This window comes from Elephantulus edwardii, unplaced genomic scaffold (assembly GCF_000299155.1).
Source record: "Elephantulus edwardii isolate Elephantulus edwardi_28Jun2011 unplaced genomic scaffold, EleEdw1.0 scaffold00305, whole genome shotgun sequence".
Taxonomy (NCBI): Eukaryota; Metazoa; Chordata; class Mammalia; order Macroscelidea; family Macroscelididae; genus Elephantulus; species Elephantulus edwardii.
The window spans coordinates 1,728,916-1,749,820 of NW_006400055.1; the positions used below are offsets into that span (position 1 = coordinate 1,728,916).

Sequence of the window (20,905 nt, forward strand, 5' to 3'; positions counted from 1 at the left end):
ACACACACACACACACACACACACACACACACACACACACACAAGATAATTTCTAAACTAACACAAACAGACAGTGGCCACTTACTGTGAGTCTTTTGTTCCTATGGATCCCCAACCTCACCCATCTGTGGCATGTAAGCAGCTCAGAGGACCAGAGGACACCATAGAAACCCCGGGACATTTAGAAAGAAGATTGCCAGTCCTAGTCTTGTACGACCTAAGCCCAGTCACTCCACTCATCCATTTCTTCACCCAAAACGAGTGCCTCATAAAATGCATGACACTTACTGGTGACTCCTGGAAGACCTGAAGAGTAAATGACTCAATGATTCTGAAGACTCCACTCCAACTACAGTCATCATCCAAATTTAGTTGCTCTAGGAAAACTGTGGCTGCAGCTTCTAGCTTCTCCCAGCACACACGTGCACATTCCAACACTGAAGTGGCAAATCAGAAACTTCATTCTGCTTCATCCAAACTTTTGGCATTTCACATTACAGATTTTCTTTTCCAAATGTCAGCTTCTCTTTTATTCCCTTCACTGTCACAATAAGCATACGAGTATTTTGAATGGAATTTTACCAAATGGCCAGCTTGTATTTTGTAAACCATATACATGTAAATAAATCCCTTTTTCACCCCTATGCCAACTTCTGTCTCAGAGCCCAGTGCTTCTGCTGTGCATGTCCCCAATTTCTAACTCACACAGTCCTCTGGGCTCCACACACAAACATGACATCCCTGGGCTTAAAGAAAAGTAGAGGAGCAAGTGGGAAAGAAAGGGGTTTTCTTCTAAGTTTCCCAACAAGAGAGGGACTTCTTATATGATATCCACTTGACCACCCAAAGTCTAATCCAAGGCTTAATGCTCTTTCCTGGCATCAACTCTACAGCAACCAACATAAGGACAGGAGAGAAAAACTGGGGCCTGGCATGCCCCAAGCTATACACAGTATGTGGGTTATCCATGAACCTCATTGCCTCTCTTTAAAGATTTATCAACAGTCTCCCCTCAGAGTGCTGTCAGGTGGCTTACAAGAAATAATACAGGAGACAATACTTACAGAATAGCATCAAAGCAGAGTTGCTCTGCCTCCAAATCCCTCCTGTTTGTAAGGAATAAGAAAGCATTTACACTCAATTTGCTTTTTAACTGGGCTCTGTAGATGAGCCCAGTTAAAAAGCAAATAAAAAAAATATACTGTGATGGGAAAGTCTGCTGTTAGGGACATCTCCAGGGTACTGAAGAGCAATGGTGTCACTCTGGAGACTAAGGTGCATCTGATACAGGCTGTGGTCTTTGCAATCACTTGTTATGCATCAGAGAGTTGGACAGTGACTAAAGAGGATAGAAGGAGAATTGATGCCTTTGAGCCGTGGTGCTGGAGAAGAGTATTGAATGTACCATGGACTGCCAAGAAAACAAACAGATTCATCCTGGAGAGGGTTAAATCAGGCTACTCCTTGGACACAAGGATTCTGGGGCTTCACCTGACATACTGTGGACATGTTGTAATAAGGGACAGGTCCTTGGAGAGGGACATCATACTTGGGAGGGTGGAAGGATGGCACAAGAGGGGAAGACCCTCTGTGAGGTGGACTGATTCGGTGACTGGGGTAATTGGGATGGGTGTGTCAGAGGCAGTGTGACTGGCACAGGATAGAGCAGGGTTTAGGGCTGTTGTACATAGGGTCGCCATGAGTCGCAAGCCACTCGATGGCACATGACAATAACAACAACATCGGTAGAAGGCTCCACTCAGTAGGTGGGGAAGGAAGCTGAGGAGTGCTCAAACACAGCATGTGTCAGTTATGTCCAAGTTGGAGTAAAAAGGGAGTCTTGGACAGAATCCTAGAGCCCTGGCCTACAGAAAGCCCAAAGCCAAGTGTGAGGACCCTGGACAGTGCTGCAGACATAGAGTCATCCTCTGCTGTGACAGAAGCCTTAAATAGTGAGCACTGTTCTAAGACACAAAAAGAGATCTGTATGCTAATGTTCGCAGAAGCATTGTTGACTGTCGCAAGAACATAGAAACAGCCCAGATGTCCATCAATAAATGAATGAACTGAGAAGTTGTTGTACATTCACACAATGGAAGCTTTCAGGAGCAATGATTTTAAAAAAAATACTACATAACTTGGGAGAGACTGGAAAGGATTATGCTGAGTGAATTAACTCAGTCTCATAAGGACAAATACTGCATAAGACCACTATTATAAGAATAGAAGGATGACTAGTAAAACATATATGGGGACGCAAGATGGGTAGAGGTGAGAGCAGAAGGGTAAGGATGAGAAGCAGCAAAACCATAGGGTTGTACATTTTGGGGGTGGAGGGAGGAGGTAAAGAAAATGGGAAGGATCTAGCAGGGACCTGAAAAGATTAGGTAATGATGGGTAAGGTCCAATGATGATTGATTTTATAAACATAATGCATGGGAATGACTGTATGAAATGCAATATGAAAGAAAAATAGTGTGAAACACAATGTATATAAACTTTGTGAGTAAACGTATATAAAAATGAATGAACAAAAAAAGCAAACTGGGGGTGGGTAGGGAGGAAAATGTGCAACCAAGAATGAATAATAAAATCCTACTTTTCTGTAAGCTTTTGTTAAAAATCACAAAAAATTTTAAATTAAAAAAAAGAAAAACCTCAAAAAACAGTGAGCAAGGTCCCTTCCACGAATGAACCCAGAGGGGCTCAGAACAGGAAAATGAAGTGCTCATTTGACTGAGAAGCAGCATTTCCACCCAAGATATACTGAATCAGAACCTACCCGTTAGCAAGATCCCCAAGGATGGAGATTCTGATTCTGTGTATCTGGAGCTGGGTAGGGGATATTCAAATCCTCAGCAGGGGGCTGAACCAGAATGAACTGGTTCATAGCCAGTCTCAGAACCCTTCCCAACACAGCACTCTGAATGCCCAGCAGCCAAGCCTGCTGTGGCCCCCAGATGAAAAGCTATTTGCCATCTTAAATCACTAAGGAATTACTGACAAAGGGACGGGTGCTAAAAAACTTGAGTTCTACTAGAGGGAGAAAAAATCAACAAGTCAGAAAAGGAAGACATTTTCATTTGGGTGGAGGTTCTGGATGAGGGGAAAAGGGAAGAGGATATGGGGAGTAACTGGAGAATAAACCCTTTTCCCCTGCTTCTGTCCCAGAGATCTGACTACTCATTGTGCCTAGATCTCTCAGCATTTCTCATTTGTCTTAAGTGAAAATCATCTGAACATCTTTATCCCTATTAAATCAGGATGCCTTTTCTTACAGTGACTGTTTCCAGACCTTCCTGGTGCTAGACTCCATGTTAGGGACTGGATTGCAACAGCTCTGCTCCCATGGAACTTCCAGCCACATATGGGCATCAGTAGTAACCAGAAACGGCACCATGAGCAGAGTATGCTGCAAGCCAGATTGGAGGACACATATGCCCGTGAAGTCACACACCGATGCAGACAGGAGGGCCAGGGAAGCCCTCCTCAAGGATTTGACTCATCGTGAGTGGACGTGAGGGTGTAATAAGAAGAGAGGATCCACAGGGAATGATGCTGTCAAGGGTCATTCTGTTGCCAAAATGCACAGAAGCTGACAAGTTGTGGAGGTGGGGGAGCTGGCCACCTTCCCTCCTAGTGGCTCTAGGAGCCCACCCAGCCCCACTCCCAGGGCCAAGAGAGAACCAAGACTCAGGAGAGGTCTACAGGCTAAGAAAGAAGAGGTGCTATGGTGCCTGAAAGAAGTGGGGTGGGAGTCCCCATCAACCTCCAGCCCTCACTGTAGGTGTAGAGAGCTGAACCCTGCTCTGTGGGCATCTCCTACATGTGACAAGGTCTCCAACTCCTTCCCAGGGCAGGGACTGAGCTGGAGGTGAAGCCCCAAGTCCTGGGTTGAGATCAATCAAAGTCATTGGTACGTCAGGCAACCCTGGTCTTTGCCACTATCTCATTTGTATCTCCGTACCATGAAGATTTGCTTTTTCAATTTTTCCTTGGAGATTCCAAACAGCATATTTGTTCAAGGACCAAGGACAGCATTCTGGTTTTAAAACATGGAGTATTTAGATGAATGCAAACATATGCTGGCTTCTTTTCTTAGTTACATTCTTGATGATGGAACCGTTTTACCATGAGATAAAATGGAATTTATTTAGGGTCCATCTCACTGAATGCAAAGCCCAGGCAAGGGGGTGCTGAGCCTCACCTGTCCTTAGCACCCTTTAAAGAAACAAAGTGGTGGTTGTGGTGATGAGGGTAACTCAAGGGATCTTAATGATGAAACAGTTCTGGATCTTACCTGTGGATGGTCAGTCCATGAATCTACACATGACATAGAATTACCAGCATGTACACACATTCTTAGCATCATTTCTTACAATGTCATGTGAACCTCACTTATCTCAAAATGTTTTGTTTTAAAAATCACACATGGAATACAAAAACCATTTCCTATTGAAACTAGCCACAAGAAAACCTGAAGATATCTCTCAAAAGCCCAATTCTCATTTTCTCGAGGTATATTCCAAGTAGTGGAATAGCTAGGTCATATTAAATTTCTATGTTCAGCTTTTTAAGAACACGTCAAACTTCCCTCCATAATGGGAATATACTCTGAGAAAATGAGAACTGAGGCACAAACAGACACCTGTACACCAGTGTTCATAGCAGTTTTAGTTACCATTGCAAGAATATAGAAACAGCCCAAATGTCCAATCACAAATTAATTGATTGAGACATTACGGTATATAGCACACAGGAGCAACAATTCTGTAAATTATTACCTAACTTGGGAGGGACTGGAGAGCATTATGCTGAGTGAACTAACTCAGTCCCACAAGGACAAATATTATATAAAACTGTTAGTAGAATGAGTATAAGGATCCAAGGGGCATGGGGAAGGGTGGAAGCAGAGGGATGAGGGTGTGCAGGGGGAGGGAGGGATTAATCATGGGGTTGTACAATTTGATGGGTGTGGGGGGGTGAGGGAAACCGGAAGAATCAGTTCTCTAAATCAATGTATGTATTTGAATTTTGTAAATAAACTAGTATTTTTAAAATAAATTTTTTTTTAAAAAAGAAGCCCCTTGCTTGCTTGTAATAAACAAATTTTGATGTTTTGTTGTTTTGTTTTTTTTTAATATGGAAGGTCTTTAAAGCACTCTGGCCGCACTGGACAGCCCAGACTCACTATCCTAGCCTGGCCCCTGGACACTAAGAAATGACACAGTGACCTGTCCTTCTGTATCCCCCACAATTGACCAAGCAATGGGAAACCTAAGGCCATAAGAGCAGAGCCTGCCGGAAGAAGGGAGCTTGCAGTCCTCAGTAAGGGGACACTGAAGAGCGGCATGCCTGCAGGGCTCCTAGACGCTGCAGGCCACCATTCTGAGCCCCTGCACACACTTGCCAATTTCCACCAGCAGTTTATTAATATTTTATTGGAAACTCTAAGATGACTTAAACTTCAGCTGTCATGATAAGGTGGTGTTGCTAGGTAACTGCAGAGCCTATATGCAGATCTACCCTCAGATCTCCTCCTCCACCCAGGAGGCCTGAGGCTGGTCGCTGCCCCCAGGCCCAGTCAGATCAGGCCAAGAGCACCCCTGCCCAGCTATGGCTGCCCCACTGCCCAGCTCCACTCACCATACTCGCTGTCATAGAACATGATGAACTTCTGCCAGCGCAGCTCCGTCACCAGCTTGAGCATGACATCATTGAGGCGAACCGGTGGCCTTGAGGCCAGCGTGTAGGCCTCACCGTCGGGGCTGGGATTCAGCTGGCAGGCAGTTCGAGGCGACCCCCCTGGATTGCGCTGAACAAAGAGGTGTGGGATATGCATGGCATCGGTGAGAGACTGTAGGGCGTTGGCAGAGGCACAGCCAGTGGACGTGACCAAGGCCAAAATCCCCTGGGTCATGAGGTCACAGGCTGGAGAGAGAGGAAAGAAAGGGAGGGGTTAGTATCATGGTCATGTGACACTGGCTTTGACTAGCACAACCCATGTCCATCATGTTCTAGGCCTATGATGCAGAGGCCCATCAATAGCCTGCTGGCTGAACATTCTTGTACACTTTAAACTCATGAGGAAGCAGAGGGATACAATCATTTCCATAAGCCACTGAGAAAGGGTGTGCCAGAACAAGACCAGCCTACAGGTGCCTGGCACACTCATACAGTGGTTTCACTGTCATCCTGCCTCCCACTCTGGGACATGTGTCCCTGCAGAGCAGAGCTCATGTTATCACTGTGCAGCCCCAGGCGAGCATCGCACACATGCTAACTGAGAAGACTGTCTGACAGAGAGAGGAAGGAACTGCATCACAAACGCAGGGAGACACTTATCCCTGTGGACATCGGATGGAGGTTGAGAAAAAGAAAAAGGGAAAGAAACCCTAGGTTTTCTGGTTCCTACCATAAAAACACAGATTCCAGACATTCAGGGTTATCAAACTCCACATGACAACAAAGGGAAAAGTTCCTGCAGGTAGAGAGGTAACCATGGGCCTGGAGGAGACAGTGAAGATGCCAGCAGTCTTTTCTAGGGCTGATGCACTCAAGACATCCAGGAGCTATAAGGCCCATACCTTTTAGCAATGTGCTTTTGGAGCATAAGAACAATTAATAGAAAGATTCATCTTCCAACACTGCAACCCACTGTATCAGTTTTGAAGCAAGCATTTATTAATAATATGTGTGTGTGATGGCAAGAATGTGGGGAAGCAGATGCCATTTCAAAACACAGCCTGTGGATGCCAGCAAGCCATCTGCTGCAGAAGACCAACTTGTGAGCAATGGGGAGCAGCAGTGGAGGTCTCTTGGGTTTTTATGTAACAATTCTGATTTGGCTGGGGATATCCTTGTTAAGTGTCTCATGTCAATTACAACTCATAGTGACCCAATGAACTATAGTTAGGAAGCCTACGCTCCACTGCACCATCCTCATGATTTCTAATACGCTTGAGCCCATTGCTAATCATTGTGTCAAATCCATCTCACTACAGGTCTTCCTCTCTTTCTCTCATCGTTCACCTTTTCCAGCATGTTCTTGTTTGAAAGGACTGGACCCTCCTGACAGCATGCACAAAGTATGTGAGATGAAGTGTCATCATCCTTGCCTCTAAAGAGCTCGCTAGTTGGGTTGCACTTCTTCCAACACTTGTTTGTTCTTCTGGCAGTCCATGCAATATTCATGACAAATGAACAAAAGCCTGATTTTACTTGGATCCACAATCAATACCTATGGCAGCAGCAGTCAAGTAATCAAAAGATGTGTTGCACTGGGGAAATCTGCTGTCAAGGACCTCTCCAAAGTACCAAAAAGCAACAATGTCAGCTTGAAGACTAAGGTGCACTTGATCCAAGTCATGATATTTCTAACTGGGTCCTATGCATCTGGAAGTAGGACAGTATGTAAAGGTGAAAGAAGAATCAATGTCTTTGAGTTGTGGTGCTGGGGAAGAGTACTAGCTGGAAAAGCAGACCACAAAGCAGGGGAACTGACTCCAAGTATGACAGGGGGCACCTCTACACTTTTGGTGTGAAGGCCAGTTATTCTCCAAAAGAGGCACTCCCTGCCTTGTTCCTGACATCAGCAGGACAAAGAGATCCAATGTCCACTGCTGAGTACTCATCTCCAAGTAAGAAGTGGGGATAGAAGTGGGTAAATAAGAAGCCGGGAGCTAGCACATAGCCACCCAACTGCTCTGCATCCTCATCCACGCTCATACAGCTGATTTCTCGCCTAATCAAAAGTCTGATGACATCACACCACAGGAAGCCATCACACCACTGGAAGCTACTCAAGGCTCAGAGCACCCGGAGAAATTCAAACTCCTTGGATCTATCTTGTGGGCTCTCTGTGGCCTGCCTGCTGCCTCATGACCATCCTAGCCCTGCTCAGATCATATTCCTACCAAGACTCAGACACTCAAGCCATCCACATGTTGGTTTTGGTTTTTGGTTTTTTGCCTCAGGAGACTGCACACAGACTCCCACTTGAATACTCACTCCTTCTTTGTCCTTTCCTGAGCCTTGAAGGTACTTTCTTACCCTCACACACAGTCTGTACCTCCTATTCAACTTCCAGCTTCACAAGGCAAGAATCTTTCCTGCTATGCTCACCTCAGTTCCCTCCCTAGCCCACAGTCCTTAGTAAAGACAGGAATGAGAGCAGTGGGCAAGAAAACTCAGAGCAATAACCAGACTCCCTCATGGTACCACAGCCTTTCTCTTCACCCATAGTAATGGGTGTCTATTATCTAGGTACTAATTTTTCCTCCTTCCCATTGTTAGTAAAAATCAAAGAATGTTTCTTTCTGTGTATAAAACTTTCATTAGCATTTTAGAATCTTTCTGGCTCTCGTTTTCTCTGGCTCTCTGGTGCGCTCGCTCTCTCTCTCACATGCATGCACATACACAGAGAGAGCTGTCAAGTCAGGTCCAATTCAAAACTCATCCTCCAGCAGGTTCCCAAGATTGGAAATCACAAAAAAGGAGATTGCTTCTCTTTCTCACTAAAAGAGACTAGTGGATTTGAGCCATCTAAGCAGCTTAGACTTTAGGTTAGACTACAACACCAGAGCTGCTGCTTTTTAGAGTAGTAACCTCAAACAATATTCATTCTTTGTGAATAACTTACATCACTCAGGATAATGTTCTACATACATGTTATAGGGTGCTTCATAAATTATCCTTTAGTGTTGCATATGTACTTACAGTTTGTCTATTAATTCACTAATGGGCACTTGGGTTTTCTGTATCCCTTAACTATTGTATATAATGCTTTATGGAACATGGCTATACATAGATCTATTCTTGTCATAGTGCATATTTCCTTAGTACATATACCTAACAGTGAGATTGCTGGATCAAATGTTATTTCTGTTTACAACTTTTCAAAGAAGTGCCACTTTTTTTCCACAGTAGTTATACCATTTTATAGTTCCACCATCAGTGTATGAGAATTCTAATCTTTCCTCAACCTCATCAGCATTCACTGTTTTATCTCTTACTGAACGTTGTTACAGTTGCTGAGGTGAGAGTTATCTCATTGTTGTTTTGACTTGCTCATCGGTGCTCTGCTGGCATAGTCTGTAGAGACTGATGCTGCTAACCCACACCTCTAGTGGTTTGAATCCACCCTTAGATTCACAAGATAAAGATGAAAAAGCTCTTTCCATGTGATTTACAGATTCAGAAACAAACTGAAGGCTCAGCTATGAGTCAGTTTGGACCCAATGGCAATGAGTGAATGGGTGAATAGTTAATGATACTAAATATTTCTTTGTCGTGTGTGCTGTCCATCTGAACATCCTCTTTGGTGAGCTGTCTATCATTCATGTCTTTCAACTGGACCATTTCTCTTTCTGTTATTTAGATGTCAGCGTTTTCTCAAAATTTTTTATATTAGTCCCTTATGTCATTGTCAGATATTTTTCTCATCATCTAGGCTCTCTTTTCATTTTTTTGAGGAAGTCTTTCGATGAATAAGTCCCTTTATGTATCAAAATTTTTTTCCACTGGGTGAAAAGAAAAAACTATTTATTGGAAAAAAACATTTAGCAATACCATCTTGGACAAGGGTCTCAGAACAAAAGTTTAGAGAATACTTCTGGGCTTCCACATGAAAAAGGCTGATAGCACAATTACAAAATGGGCCAAAAACAAAGAAAGACTTTTCACTGAGGAAGACATCTTAATTGGCCAACAGACACATGAAAAAATGCTCAAAATCACTGGTAATAAGAGAGTGCAAATAAAAATCACAATGAGATACAATCTCACCCCAGTAGCAGTGGCATAGTTTAATAGAACAGCAAAAAACAAATGTTGGAGAAAATAGACATAGAGGCGACAGAAACTCTCAGACACTGTTGGTGGGATTGTAAAATGTTACAACCACTGCAGAAGGCAGTTTGACATTTCCTAAAAAAAACCAAAACAAAACAAAAACAAACAAAAAATCACCTGAGCACAGAATTTTCACATAATCCAGTTATATAACTGCTATGAAAATACCCCAAGGAAAATAGATCTTAGAGACAAACAGAAATCTGTACACCAATGTGCATAACAACATTATTCACAATAGCAAGAAAATGGAAATAGCCCAAATGTCCATCAACAAATGAACAGATTGAGAAGTTGTGTTACATTCACATGATGGAATACTATGCAGCATTCAGGATCAACAAGGCTGCAGAGCATTATATTGAGTGAACTAACTCAGTCTTATAAGGACAAATACTGCATAAGACCTTTATTGTAAAAATAGAAAGATAACTAGTAAGATGTGTATAAAAGTCTAGAGGGAAAAGAGGAGGGTGCAGAGGGACAAAGGTGGGTAAGGGGACATATCATGGGGTCACAGAATTTTGTAGGAGGAAGAAGGGGGTGAAATAATTAAGAAGGATCCAGTGGGGACCTGAAAAGATGGAGTAATAGTGGGCATAAGATCAATGATGACTGGTTTTAAAAAACACAATCTCTGGGAATAATTGTGTAGGAAGTATGATGTGAATGAAAGAATGTGTTAAACACAATGCATATGAATGAAACACAATGGATACAAATTTTGCATGTGCATGCAAACCAATATAAAATTTAAAAAATAATGTAAAAAAGAAGTCTTTTATGCAGTAAGGATTTAATTTTTAGAAAGTTCTAGTTGACAAGTTTATCCATGGCCAATTGTACAGTTTTTGTTAAATTTGATAGTCTATTTATGCCATAGATAAGGGTCCTGAAGTTTGTCCTATTTTTCTCTTTACTTAGTTCTATGGTTTGAGGTGTTATGCCTAGGTCACACAGCCATTGGATCAGTGTTTACAGGGGGTGTAAGTTATGAGCCTCACTTCAAATTTCTGCAAAGAGATGTCCAGCTTCACCAGCACTTTCTGTTTAAAATCCTGTCTTGCTTCACTTAATGGATTTCAATTCTCTGTCAAATGTCAGGTGTCCAAAGGTGGGTGGATTTATGTGTGGATTATCAATTCTGTTCTATTGACTATGTATACTAATCTTGATAGCTCCACTTTGAACATCAATCCAAGCTGTGGGGACAGCTTGAGATCTGAACACACAGGGGCTACTCAGGGATCCTCTCACGCTAGGACTGACTGAGAGATACACAAGATGGGAGAGGGACTTGGCACACAGGTACATAGAAAGCTGTTCCAATAAGATGAAAAGTGTCCATCAAGAAGAGAAAGTTAGTCAAAGTAATAAAAAATTGTATATAATCTTTGTCAATTAAATAAAACTCAACATTCATGAAAGATGAAATGTAAAAAAGTGATCACACTTTAAAATGAGATTGGAAGTGCTTTTCCTTCTTTTCTGTATTTATGCAAAATTTTTTGCCAGGACAATATAATTCCTTTTGGGGGGGGAAAAAGATGGAAATCTCCACTATTAGAAAATTATGAAAGCTATATGTGAGGAGAGAAGATGTTGTGAAAATTTTCAATGTACCCAAAACTATATCAAGCACTTAACATGCTAATCCACTTTATTCTCCTCACATTCTTAAGGAGAATTTTTTTACAACTAAGTAGGGTGAAATCTTGCTTGGATCAACAATCAACATCCTTGGTACCAGCAGCCAGGAGATCTGGAGACACTGTACTAGGAAAGTCTGTTGTCAGGGATTTCTCCAAAATACTTAATAGCAATGATGTCCATTTGAAAACTAAGGTGTGCATGATTCAAGCCATGATCTTTTCAATCACCTGTTATGCATCTGCAAGGTGGGCAGTGAATAAGGATGACAGAAGAAGAATTGATGCCTTTGAGCTGCAGTGTTGAAGAAGAATATTCCATAGACTACCAAAAGAGCAAACAGATATGTCTTGGGAAAAGTGCAACCAAAATGTTCATTTGAAGCAAGGATGGTGAGGTTTCATCATTCATACTTTGGACATAATTCTAGCAGAGGCTACTCCCTGGAAAGGGACATCATCCTTGGAAAGGTGGAGGGTTAACAAAAGAGATGAAGCTCCCCATTGAGATGGATTGACAATGAATGCAGCACTGGGCTCAAGTGAGTCAGAGATGATGAGGAAGACACAGGGTAGGACAGGGTTCAAGTCTGTTGTTCACAGGGTCGTTATGAGTTGTACTCAACTGGATGGCACCTAACAACAACAAAGGGTGGAAGGTCAGCGAAAACAAGGAAAACCCTCAAAAAGATAGTGTGACACAATGACTGTAACAGTGGGCTCGAGAATGGCGCAGAATAAGGCAAGTTTTAGGTCTGTTGTTCATAAGATCGCTATGAGTCCTAGTTGACTTGACTCAACAACCACAGAAAACGTACACAGTCAATGATGAACAGGGCCTGCCTGAAGCACAATCAGTTCTTTCTCCATGTTGCCATGTACTTAAGAGTGTAGTTGGAGCTGATCTCAAAGCAGGATTCTGAATACTCAGCATGGCCACCATTATGTAAAAAAGCAAGGACACATCATCAGAAAAAGACCTCTAGCTGGAGAATTACATCAGTTTGGTAGAGACTCAGGGAAATTAGGGAAACTCTCCAAGAGGTGAACTGGACTCAAACACGACGACACTTGAGAAGATGGTGCAAGATCATCAGTGTTTCACTCTGTTATATGTTAGGTTTTCACGAATTGAAGCTGACTCAAGAACAAGCAAAAGCAAAAAACTCCCATGTGAAGATGGTAAAGAAAAACCACTAACAACCAAGGTGCTCTCATAGTGAACACACTTTTCTTTCATGTCTTGGATGTCCACATATGGCATTTATAATTTATTTAAAGAAGCTCGTAGAATTAACTGCCCATAACTGGGCATACAGCTGCCCAGGAAGTCCATCCTCAGGAGCTGTAAAAGGATCAGAATCCCTTCCCCAAACTCCCAAGTGGAGCTCTCATTGTGGGCACCACAGCTCTGTATCTCCTGGAACTCTCAGCTTCTCCAAGTCACCCCTTGGAATCTGATCAGAAGCCCTATGTCCCCTCCACTGGAGCAGTGTTCTGGGATCCAGACCATCCTCACCTGATGGAGCACTGTGCTTGGTGTGGTCCCATCCAAGGTACACCTCAGTAAATGCTCAGGGTGACCCACCACCCTCCTCCTGCAGATTTATGTTTGCACCTACACACTCAGCATATACAAACCCGTGTGCTGAGCTCTGTGGATCCAGGACCCCAGTAAGCATGAATCTGAGGAACATAGAATTGGTGAAGACAAGCCTACACCTCATCTCCCTAGACCAACACCTGACAGGAAGCCAAGAGGGAGACTCCTGAGGCTCACTCAATGCTGCAAAGAAAGAAAACAAATAAGATGGGGAGAGACTAGGGGAGCATTGTGAGCAGAGGGCAAAGTATGGACAAATATTTGGAGAATGGATAGCAGGGAATGTGCTCAAGAAACAGGAGGAGTTCAGGGACTGAGACAGACTGTCATAGTTCCCAAGTGCCAGACCGTGGGAACCAGGTCTCCCAACACAGTGATCAATATGTAGTTAGAGATAAGGCTATTATTACTGGTCACTCTGCTCCAGCCCTCTAGGTAGTCAGAGGCCTAGTTGTTTGCTGGCCTCAGTTCACCCAGGCTTGTGTACAGCAATAAGTACAAGACTGTCACACAGTTACACTGCAGTTGGGGATCTTCTGGCCAGGAGTCAGAAGGCTGTGAACATATCTTATTTCTGATCTATTAGTGGGGAGAAGCATCTCTTCCCAGTAGAGCTGATGGACATATTGGGTGAGCTTAGAACCAAACCCAAATAAGGCTACACAGATGTAAAGTTCCCACCATTTCCTCAGACCCTCACTACTCAATTACCTCAACATCCTCATCAGAGTCCCATAGAAGGTACTTAAAGATATTCATAGTTATAACCCAACTAGTAGCTTCCAGCAACCATTTCCAGCATGACGATGGCACTGCAAATCCACCTGTGGTCTGCCACCTGCATTATCGAGCTCCTTGAGCTGCTGAGCTGCCAGCCTCAGAGCACAGGGGTGGTAATTAAGGCTGGAAGCCTCTCCCAGGCACTAATGGAGAGGCCCAGAGTGAATCAATTTCCAATCCACTGTGAATGGAATCCAATGGCACTGTTGAAATGATGGTTATTTGGAAGCTCCTAACATAAAAATAATAAGATCAAAATACATCAGCTCAAAGCCAAATCAGCTATTAACTTAATTAAGGTTGTGTGATGGTCATTTCTGGGAGAGGACATCACACAACATGTGCCCTGGTTATGGCGAGAGATGCCAACTACCTATTTACAGTGTCAGGGCCTCCAGCCAGTGACTAGCCAGGCTCTGTCATGTCCAGAGTGATGTGTGACCTCGTGCAAGAAGCTGTGCCTCTCTGGGCCCTGCCTGTCTTAGACTAATTAACAGCGATGCTGCCCACTGCACAGGTGTCTGTGCACATCCTACAAAGGGCCATTAAATGAAGGGTCCTTTTCAGCACTGGGATACAGAAAGCCTTGAAGTCATGGCTGTGTTTTTTCCCCCAGCTCAGTGTTCAGAAAGTGTTTTGTAAGCTCTAGGACTTAGCAGCTTCTGTTTTAATTTTTCTGGCTCAAATATAATATGGACATAAAGCTGATATTTCTCCTGGTTATATTAATGCAGTCTTGATGACATTTGAGGCTCCCAAAGGATGACTCATGTGCACGGATGTGGGTACTTTCTTCGGGTAATTTCAAGATACTTTCACCAGCTCTGAAGCCAGGCAAGCACAGCATCTCTGTGAGGATCTGGGGGCAGTCCACAACTTCCCCAGCACTCAAGAGGAAAGATATGAGCCCAATGAGATTTATCAGAGAGCTCAGCCAGTACTCCAGACACAGCTCCACAATCAAAATCCTCAGCCAATCACAAAGAGAGTTCACATCCTGCTGATCCAGGCTTCTGAGGAGCCAGAACTATGTCATGACCAGGTATATTACGCACAGCATTGGCTACATTATATGTTCTTTCAGGAACTCTTGCCCACGAGACCATTTTACTTCCAGTAAGAACAGAACACAGAGTGCCAATATCTTGGCCCAAGCCACACAACGAGATACTGACAAAGAGGCCTTCAGAGCCCCAGTTGCCGGTCCAAGGGAGAGACAAGCTATAACAAAGGACAGAACTTAGGGTTCTGAACAGCTTTCAGCCCAACTCTTGCCTGGATGGACATTCTGGGGCAGCTCCCAGCTCAGCTCTTGCCCCAAAGGAAGTATAGCCAAACAGCAACAAGATGTTCTCCAAGAAAGGCACATCTTTACCTCAAGTATGCCCACACACTCCTGTTCCCAGAGCTTCTCCCAGACTTGATCTAAAAAGTCTAAAAGAGGCTTGGACAGAAAAAAGGTACAATTTCTCAAGGCTGGTGCCACTAGGCAATGAGATATGGCCAATTCCAGGAACCCCTTCTGAGGATCCTAGTGCCTGACACATTGCCACTTGCGTATTCTGTAGGACCAGACCCAGAACCAGGTGAACATGATCAGCAGGTTCAGCCCACACTACTCTCAGACCACCTGCTCAAACACCATGTGCATGGACCTCAATCAGCAGTGCATGAGTTACTCTATGTCTTGAAAATATCTGGCATAATAATGACAACATGGGTGCAGGAGAGACAAGGCAGAATCTTCCCTCACTTAAGCAGAAGCAGGTACAAGACCTTAACACCAAGAAGCCACTGCTTGAAAAGGGAATGGAGAAGCATGCTTTAGGCAGACCTAAGCTCAGCTCTGCTCTGCTCTGCTCTGCCCAGAAGGAAACTTTTATTTGTAAAGGAGGGCACAGATCAGCCCCAGGGCACAGTGCCCTGCTCACCTGGCAGAGGCAAAGACCCCGTGCCAGCTCCTTGCTCCAGGCATGAGCATTCACAGACACACACCCCAGCTGCCATGCTAGGTTTGCCCTTCCTATTGTCCTTTAAATCTCACCAGTTTTATTAATACTCAGAGTTCTCATGGCTAATGCTTCAAATTAAGGTAACATTTATAAATATTTTATAGTAAATGAATAATTGACCAAATATATAGTATTGTCATAACTCATTGTAAATTATTGATCTGTGAAGAATAAATTATTTCATGTTTTATTAAGACATGCAAAAGGTAAGCAAAAGCATAAAATGAGGGAGATGAGAGGCAGGACAGCACCAAGTGTGATGCCTGACGCCTGCCAGTCTCACCCCACTGGAGGGCAGACTCAGCCAAGCTGCTTCTTCCTGTGCAGGTAGTGTGAGACCCTGAATTGCCATTCTGTCCTCTCCCCAGGTTCCTCTGGAGATGTCCTTCCTCCTCTGGTTTCCACTTTCCTCCCCATGACAATCTGTGACCATCACTCAATCCCCCCTTCCTCCCCTTTTGTCTCTTCTGAAGAATGCTGCAGTTGTTATGTGTCTTCTAGAACACTATAACTCATAGCAACTCTATGTACAACTCAAGAACTCTGCATTATTCTGAGCCAGTCTCACTGAGCCCAACACATCTACCTCCACTACCCTAGTTACCAGGTTATTCCATGTCATCCAGGATCTCCTTCTCTTGAACTGTCCCTCCAAATACCCTTCCAAATACGATGTCCTTCTCTAAGGACTGGTCCCTCCCGGACATGTGACCTAGATAAAGATGCCCACTATTACCTTTCTTAGGAGTCACAGGTGAATTGATGGCACATAGTAACAACAACATTCAATACTGTATTGGAAGTATTAGTGAGAGCAAGAAGGCAACACAAGGAAATAAGAATTATACAAATTGACAAAGAGAAGGTAAAACTATCTCTATATGCAGATGATGTAACAGTATGCTTAGAAAAGTAAAGATTCAGTGAAAAAATTATAGAGACATAGTTAACCAATTCAGGAAAGTGGCAGCAATCATTCTAATTTCTCTACCATGATAAAGAGAATACAGAAATTGAGCTAAGAAAAAGTAGTGACAATTACAATAGCTAAACACAAGATTAAGTACTTTGGAACAAATCTAACTAGAGACACAAAAGACCTACACACATTAAATAAAAAACATTACTATAAGAAACAAAAAGAGACTTGGAGAAATGGAACAATATGTTCATGGACAGATTTCATACTTTGAAAATGAAAATTCTATAAAAGGCAATTTATAAACTTAAAACAAATGCCAATGCCAATTCAAAAGGCAATTTCCGGTCAATTGGGGAGGTCCAAGATGGTGGAAGCACAGCAAAAGAAACTGAAGGGGCAGGTAAGATACATAGAAATGGGCCACCAGAGACACCTACGTGGCACACAGAGACCGATGTGGCAAGATGCAGACAGCAGGAATTTGAGTCAGAACTTTTACTAAAATAATAAGTTTGAGAGCCCCAAGAGCAGCGAACTCCGGACCTCTGCAGAACTGGCTGCTGAATCCCGTCCAAAAGCCACCACTGGTGCCACTGTGGGACCTACCCGCCAGAAGCAAGCAAGTACTTTGGGGAACAAACTGCTGTCTGGTTTGACCACACAGGACCCCTTAACTCAGGCAACAGGTGAGTCGTGAGCCCCTCAATGGAGATAAGTAGCCACCTCCAGAAGAGAACAACAAGCTTCCTGCTTGGTCGCTCAGGTACTTTGGGGGAAAACCTGCTGTCAGGCCCTCGGCCTTGCAGACATAGGGCCAAAAAGGGAGCACAAATATATAGGTGCTTCTAAAAATGTTGATGTGGATCAGCGTGGACATTTGAGAGCCACAGGAGCTACAAGCATCAGTGGGGTACACCAAGCCTCGGTGGGGTACAGCAAGCCACAATGGGGAGCAGCAAGCCACAGAAGGGAGCAGGAGCTGCAGAGAGACCCACCCTCCAGGAGCAAGCAGGACAGAGGGAAACTGAATAAAGTAATTAGGAGGATCACAGCTAATTGTTGGACCAACTGTGAGGCACCATCACCTTAAGCACGACGAAATGAAACAGCTGGAGCTCGACTAGGATGGCAGATCTAGTTCTCAAGGGGAAAGCCAAGGCTTTCTAGTCTTCCATGCAGGTCTGCCCCACACTCCGCTCCCATGTGCATCTGTGTGTGTCTGCACATGTACTCACTCTACATGCATGTGCTACTATTCCTGGCCAACCTCATTCTCAAGCAGTGACGTCAGATCAAGAAGCATCTATTGCATCAGGCACAAAAATCTCTCTGACAATAATGTCCCAAAAGAAGTAGACTACCTCACTGCCTACACAAGCTGAAAGCAAGATATCAGCTCCCAAAAAATGACACAGTAGCAATGGATTTCCAGAAGTCAGAAAGTCTGATGGAACTTCCTGACAAAAAATTCAAAAGAACAATGATTGAATATTTTGAATGGCTGAAAACAAACTTAAAGAATCACAGGACACTGCAAGCAAAAATTAGGAGAAAATGGAAAACCAATCCAAAACAATGCAGATAAAACTAAAGAGGCATTAGAAGCACTGGAAAAACATGAAACAATACAAAATATGACTCCAAGGTTTCAGATGCTGTCAACATGATGGAGGGATATATGAACAGGGTTGAAGAGATGGAACACAGAACCAGTGAAATAGAAGATAGAATTATCACCCCAGATCTGCTAGAGCAAAAAGCAGACTCAAAAAAGAAGGAAAAAGAAGAAAACATAAGAATAATGTGAAACACCATCAAGAAAAATAACATGCACATCATTGAAATCCCAGAACAGGAAAAAGTAAGGCACCAAAAAAGTTGTACAAGAATTACTAGAGGAAAACTTCCCAGGCATAATGAATAATGAGAGAAGATATATTCAAGAAGCTGAGCGAACACCATAGAGAAAAGGCCTCAAAAGAAAAACACCAGGCATATCATAGTAAAATTTGCCAGAACCAAAATAAGAAGAGAATTCTGAAAGCAGCTAGGGAGAAACAGAAAGTAACCTATAAGGGAGAGCACATAAGATGAAGTGCCAAAACCATGTGAGCAAGAAGACAGTGGAATGACATATATCAAAGATTCAAAGAACACAACTGTCAACCAAGAATATTGTATTCAACAAAACTGTCCATCAAATATGAAGGAGAGATCAAGGTACTCCCAGAAAAACAGAACCTAAGGGAGATTGTAAAAATAAGAACAGTGTTGCAGGAAACACTGGGAGATGTCCTTCTTACAGAGGTGCCACAGAAACAAGGATGGACCAAAGTAACCTGCAACAACACCAAAAAAACTCAACAAAATGATAGCAATAAAACCTTGCCTCTCTATAATCATACTGAATGTGAATGGTTTAAATGTACCACAGAAGAGAAAAAGAGTAGCAGATTGGATAAAAGTAATCCATTAATATGTTGTCGACAAGAGACACACCTGAAAAATAAATAAAGACTAAAAATAAAAGGGTGGGGGAAAATGTATCAAACAAATGGAAACCAGAAAAAGCAGGAGTAGTGATATTAATCTCTGATAAAATAAATTTCAATGCAAAAACCATCACAAAGGACAAGGAAGGTCACTACATAATGGTTAAAGGGTCAATAGAACAAGAGCACATAACATAATAAATTTCTATGCACCAAACGAAGGATGTGCAAACTACATAAAACAAACACTAACAAAAATGAAAAGTAAAAAGACAACACTACTATAGTACTTGGAGACTTCAGTACACCACTCTCAAGAAAAGATAGAACTACCAGAAAGAAACTCAACAAAGATACTCTTCAGTATCTTTAAACCACAAAATAAACCAACATAATCTTACAGATATTTATAGATTAATGCACCAAAAAACAACACATGTACATGGAACATTGTCCAGAAGAGATCACACCTTAGGTAACAAGGCAAGCATCAATAAATTAAAAAACATAGAAACAATACAAAGCATCTTCTCAGACCACAATGCTACAAAATTAGAAATTACTAACAAGATGATAAAGGAGAAAAAACCATACATTTGGAAGCTGAGCAACACCTTGCTTGAAAGTGAGCGGGTACTAGAAGAAATAAAAAATGAAATTAAAAAGTTTCTTGAAACAAATGACACTGAAATCATCAGTTACAAAAAACTCTGGGAAACACCCAAGGCAGTAATCAGAGGTCAATTTATAGTAATAAGCAAACACATCAAAAGGCAAGAAAAAATGATCACTGACTCTCTAACCCAACATCTCCAATAAATGGGAAAAGGACAGCAAAAAAACCCAATCAATACTCTCTAAAAAAACTGATCTTATAAAAATTAAAGTAGAAAAAAAAGAAACACAAAATAATTGGAATCATAAACAAAACTACATGTTGGTTCCTTGAAAAGGTCAATAAAATCAACAAACCACTAGTAAAACTAACAAAAGAAAAGACACATAATCCAATTAAGAGATGAAACGGGCAACATCACAACAGAACCAACTAAAATAAAAAGGCTAACACTGGAATATTATGAAAAACTATCCTCAAACAAATATGAAAACCTAGAGGAAATGGAAAAATAATGAGAAATGCAAAACCTACCTAAACTGACACAACCCGAAACTGAAAAAATGAACAGACCCATTACAAAAAGAAGAAAGTGGAAAGGTAATAAAACAACTTCCAGCCAAAAAAAGGCACTGGACCAGATGGTTTTACAAGTGAATTTTCTCAAACAACCAGAGAAGAACTGTCACAAATTCGACATAAACTATTTTAGGAAACAGAAAAAGATGGAATTCTCCCAGACTCATTCAATGAAACAAACTCATTCTATGAAACAAACATATCCTTGATACCAAAACTAGGAAAGTATGCCACCCAAATAGAAAACAATACACCAATATCTCTTATGAGCATAAATGCAAAATTCCTGAACAAAATCCTGGCAAACAGAATCCAACGATGCATTAAAAAAAAAAATCACCATGACCAAGTAGGATTCACAAGTATACAAGGATGGTTCACCATACGAAAAACAATTAGA

General features: G+C 42.4%; 1 protein-coding gene across 1 annotated transcript in view; it reads right to left on the reverse strand.

The window, feature by feature from the left end:
* GRID1 (glutamate receptor, ionotropic, delta 1) overlaps positions 1 to 20,905 on the reverse strand; it is a 1,297,277-nt gene that overhangs the window by 1,026,749 nt on the left and 249,623 nt on the right. The window contains exon 3 of the mRNA XM_006901020.1: positions 5,647 to 5,931. Within this exon, the coding sequence (XP_006901082.1) occupies positions 5,647 to 5,931 (285 nt within the window). The remainder of the gene's footprint in view (positions 1 to 5,646; positions 5,932 to 20,905) is intronic.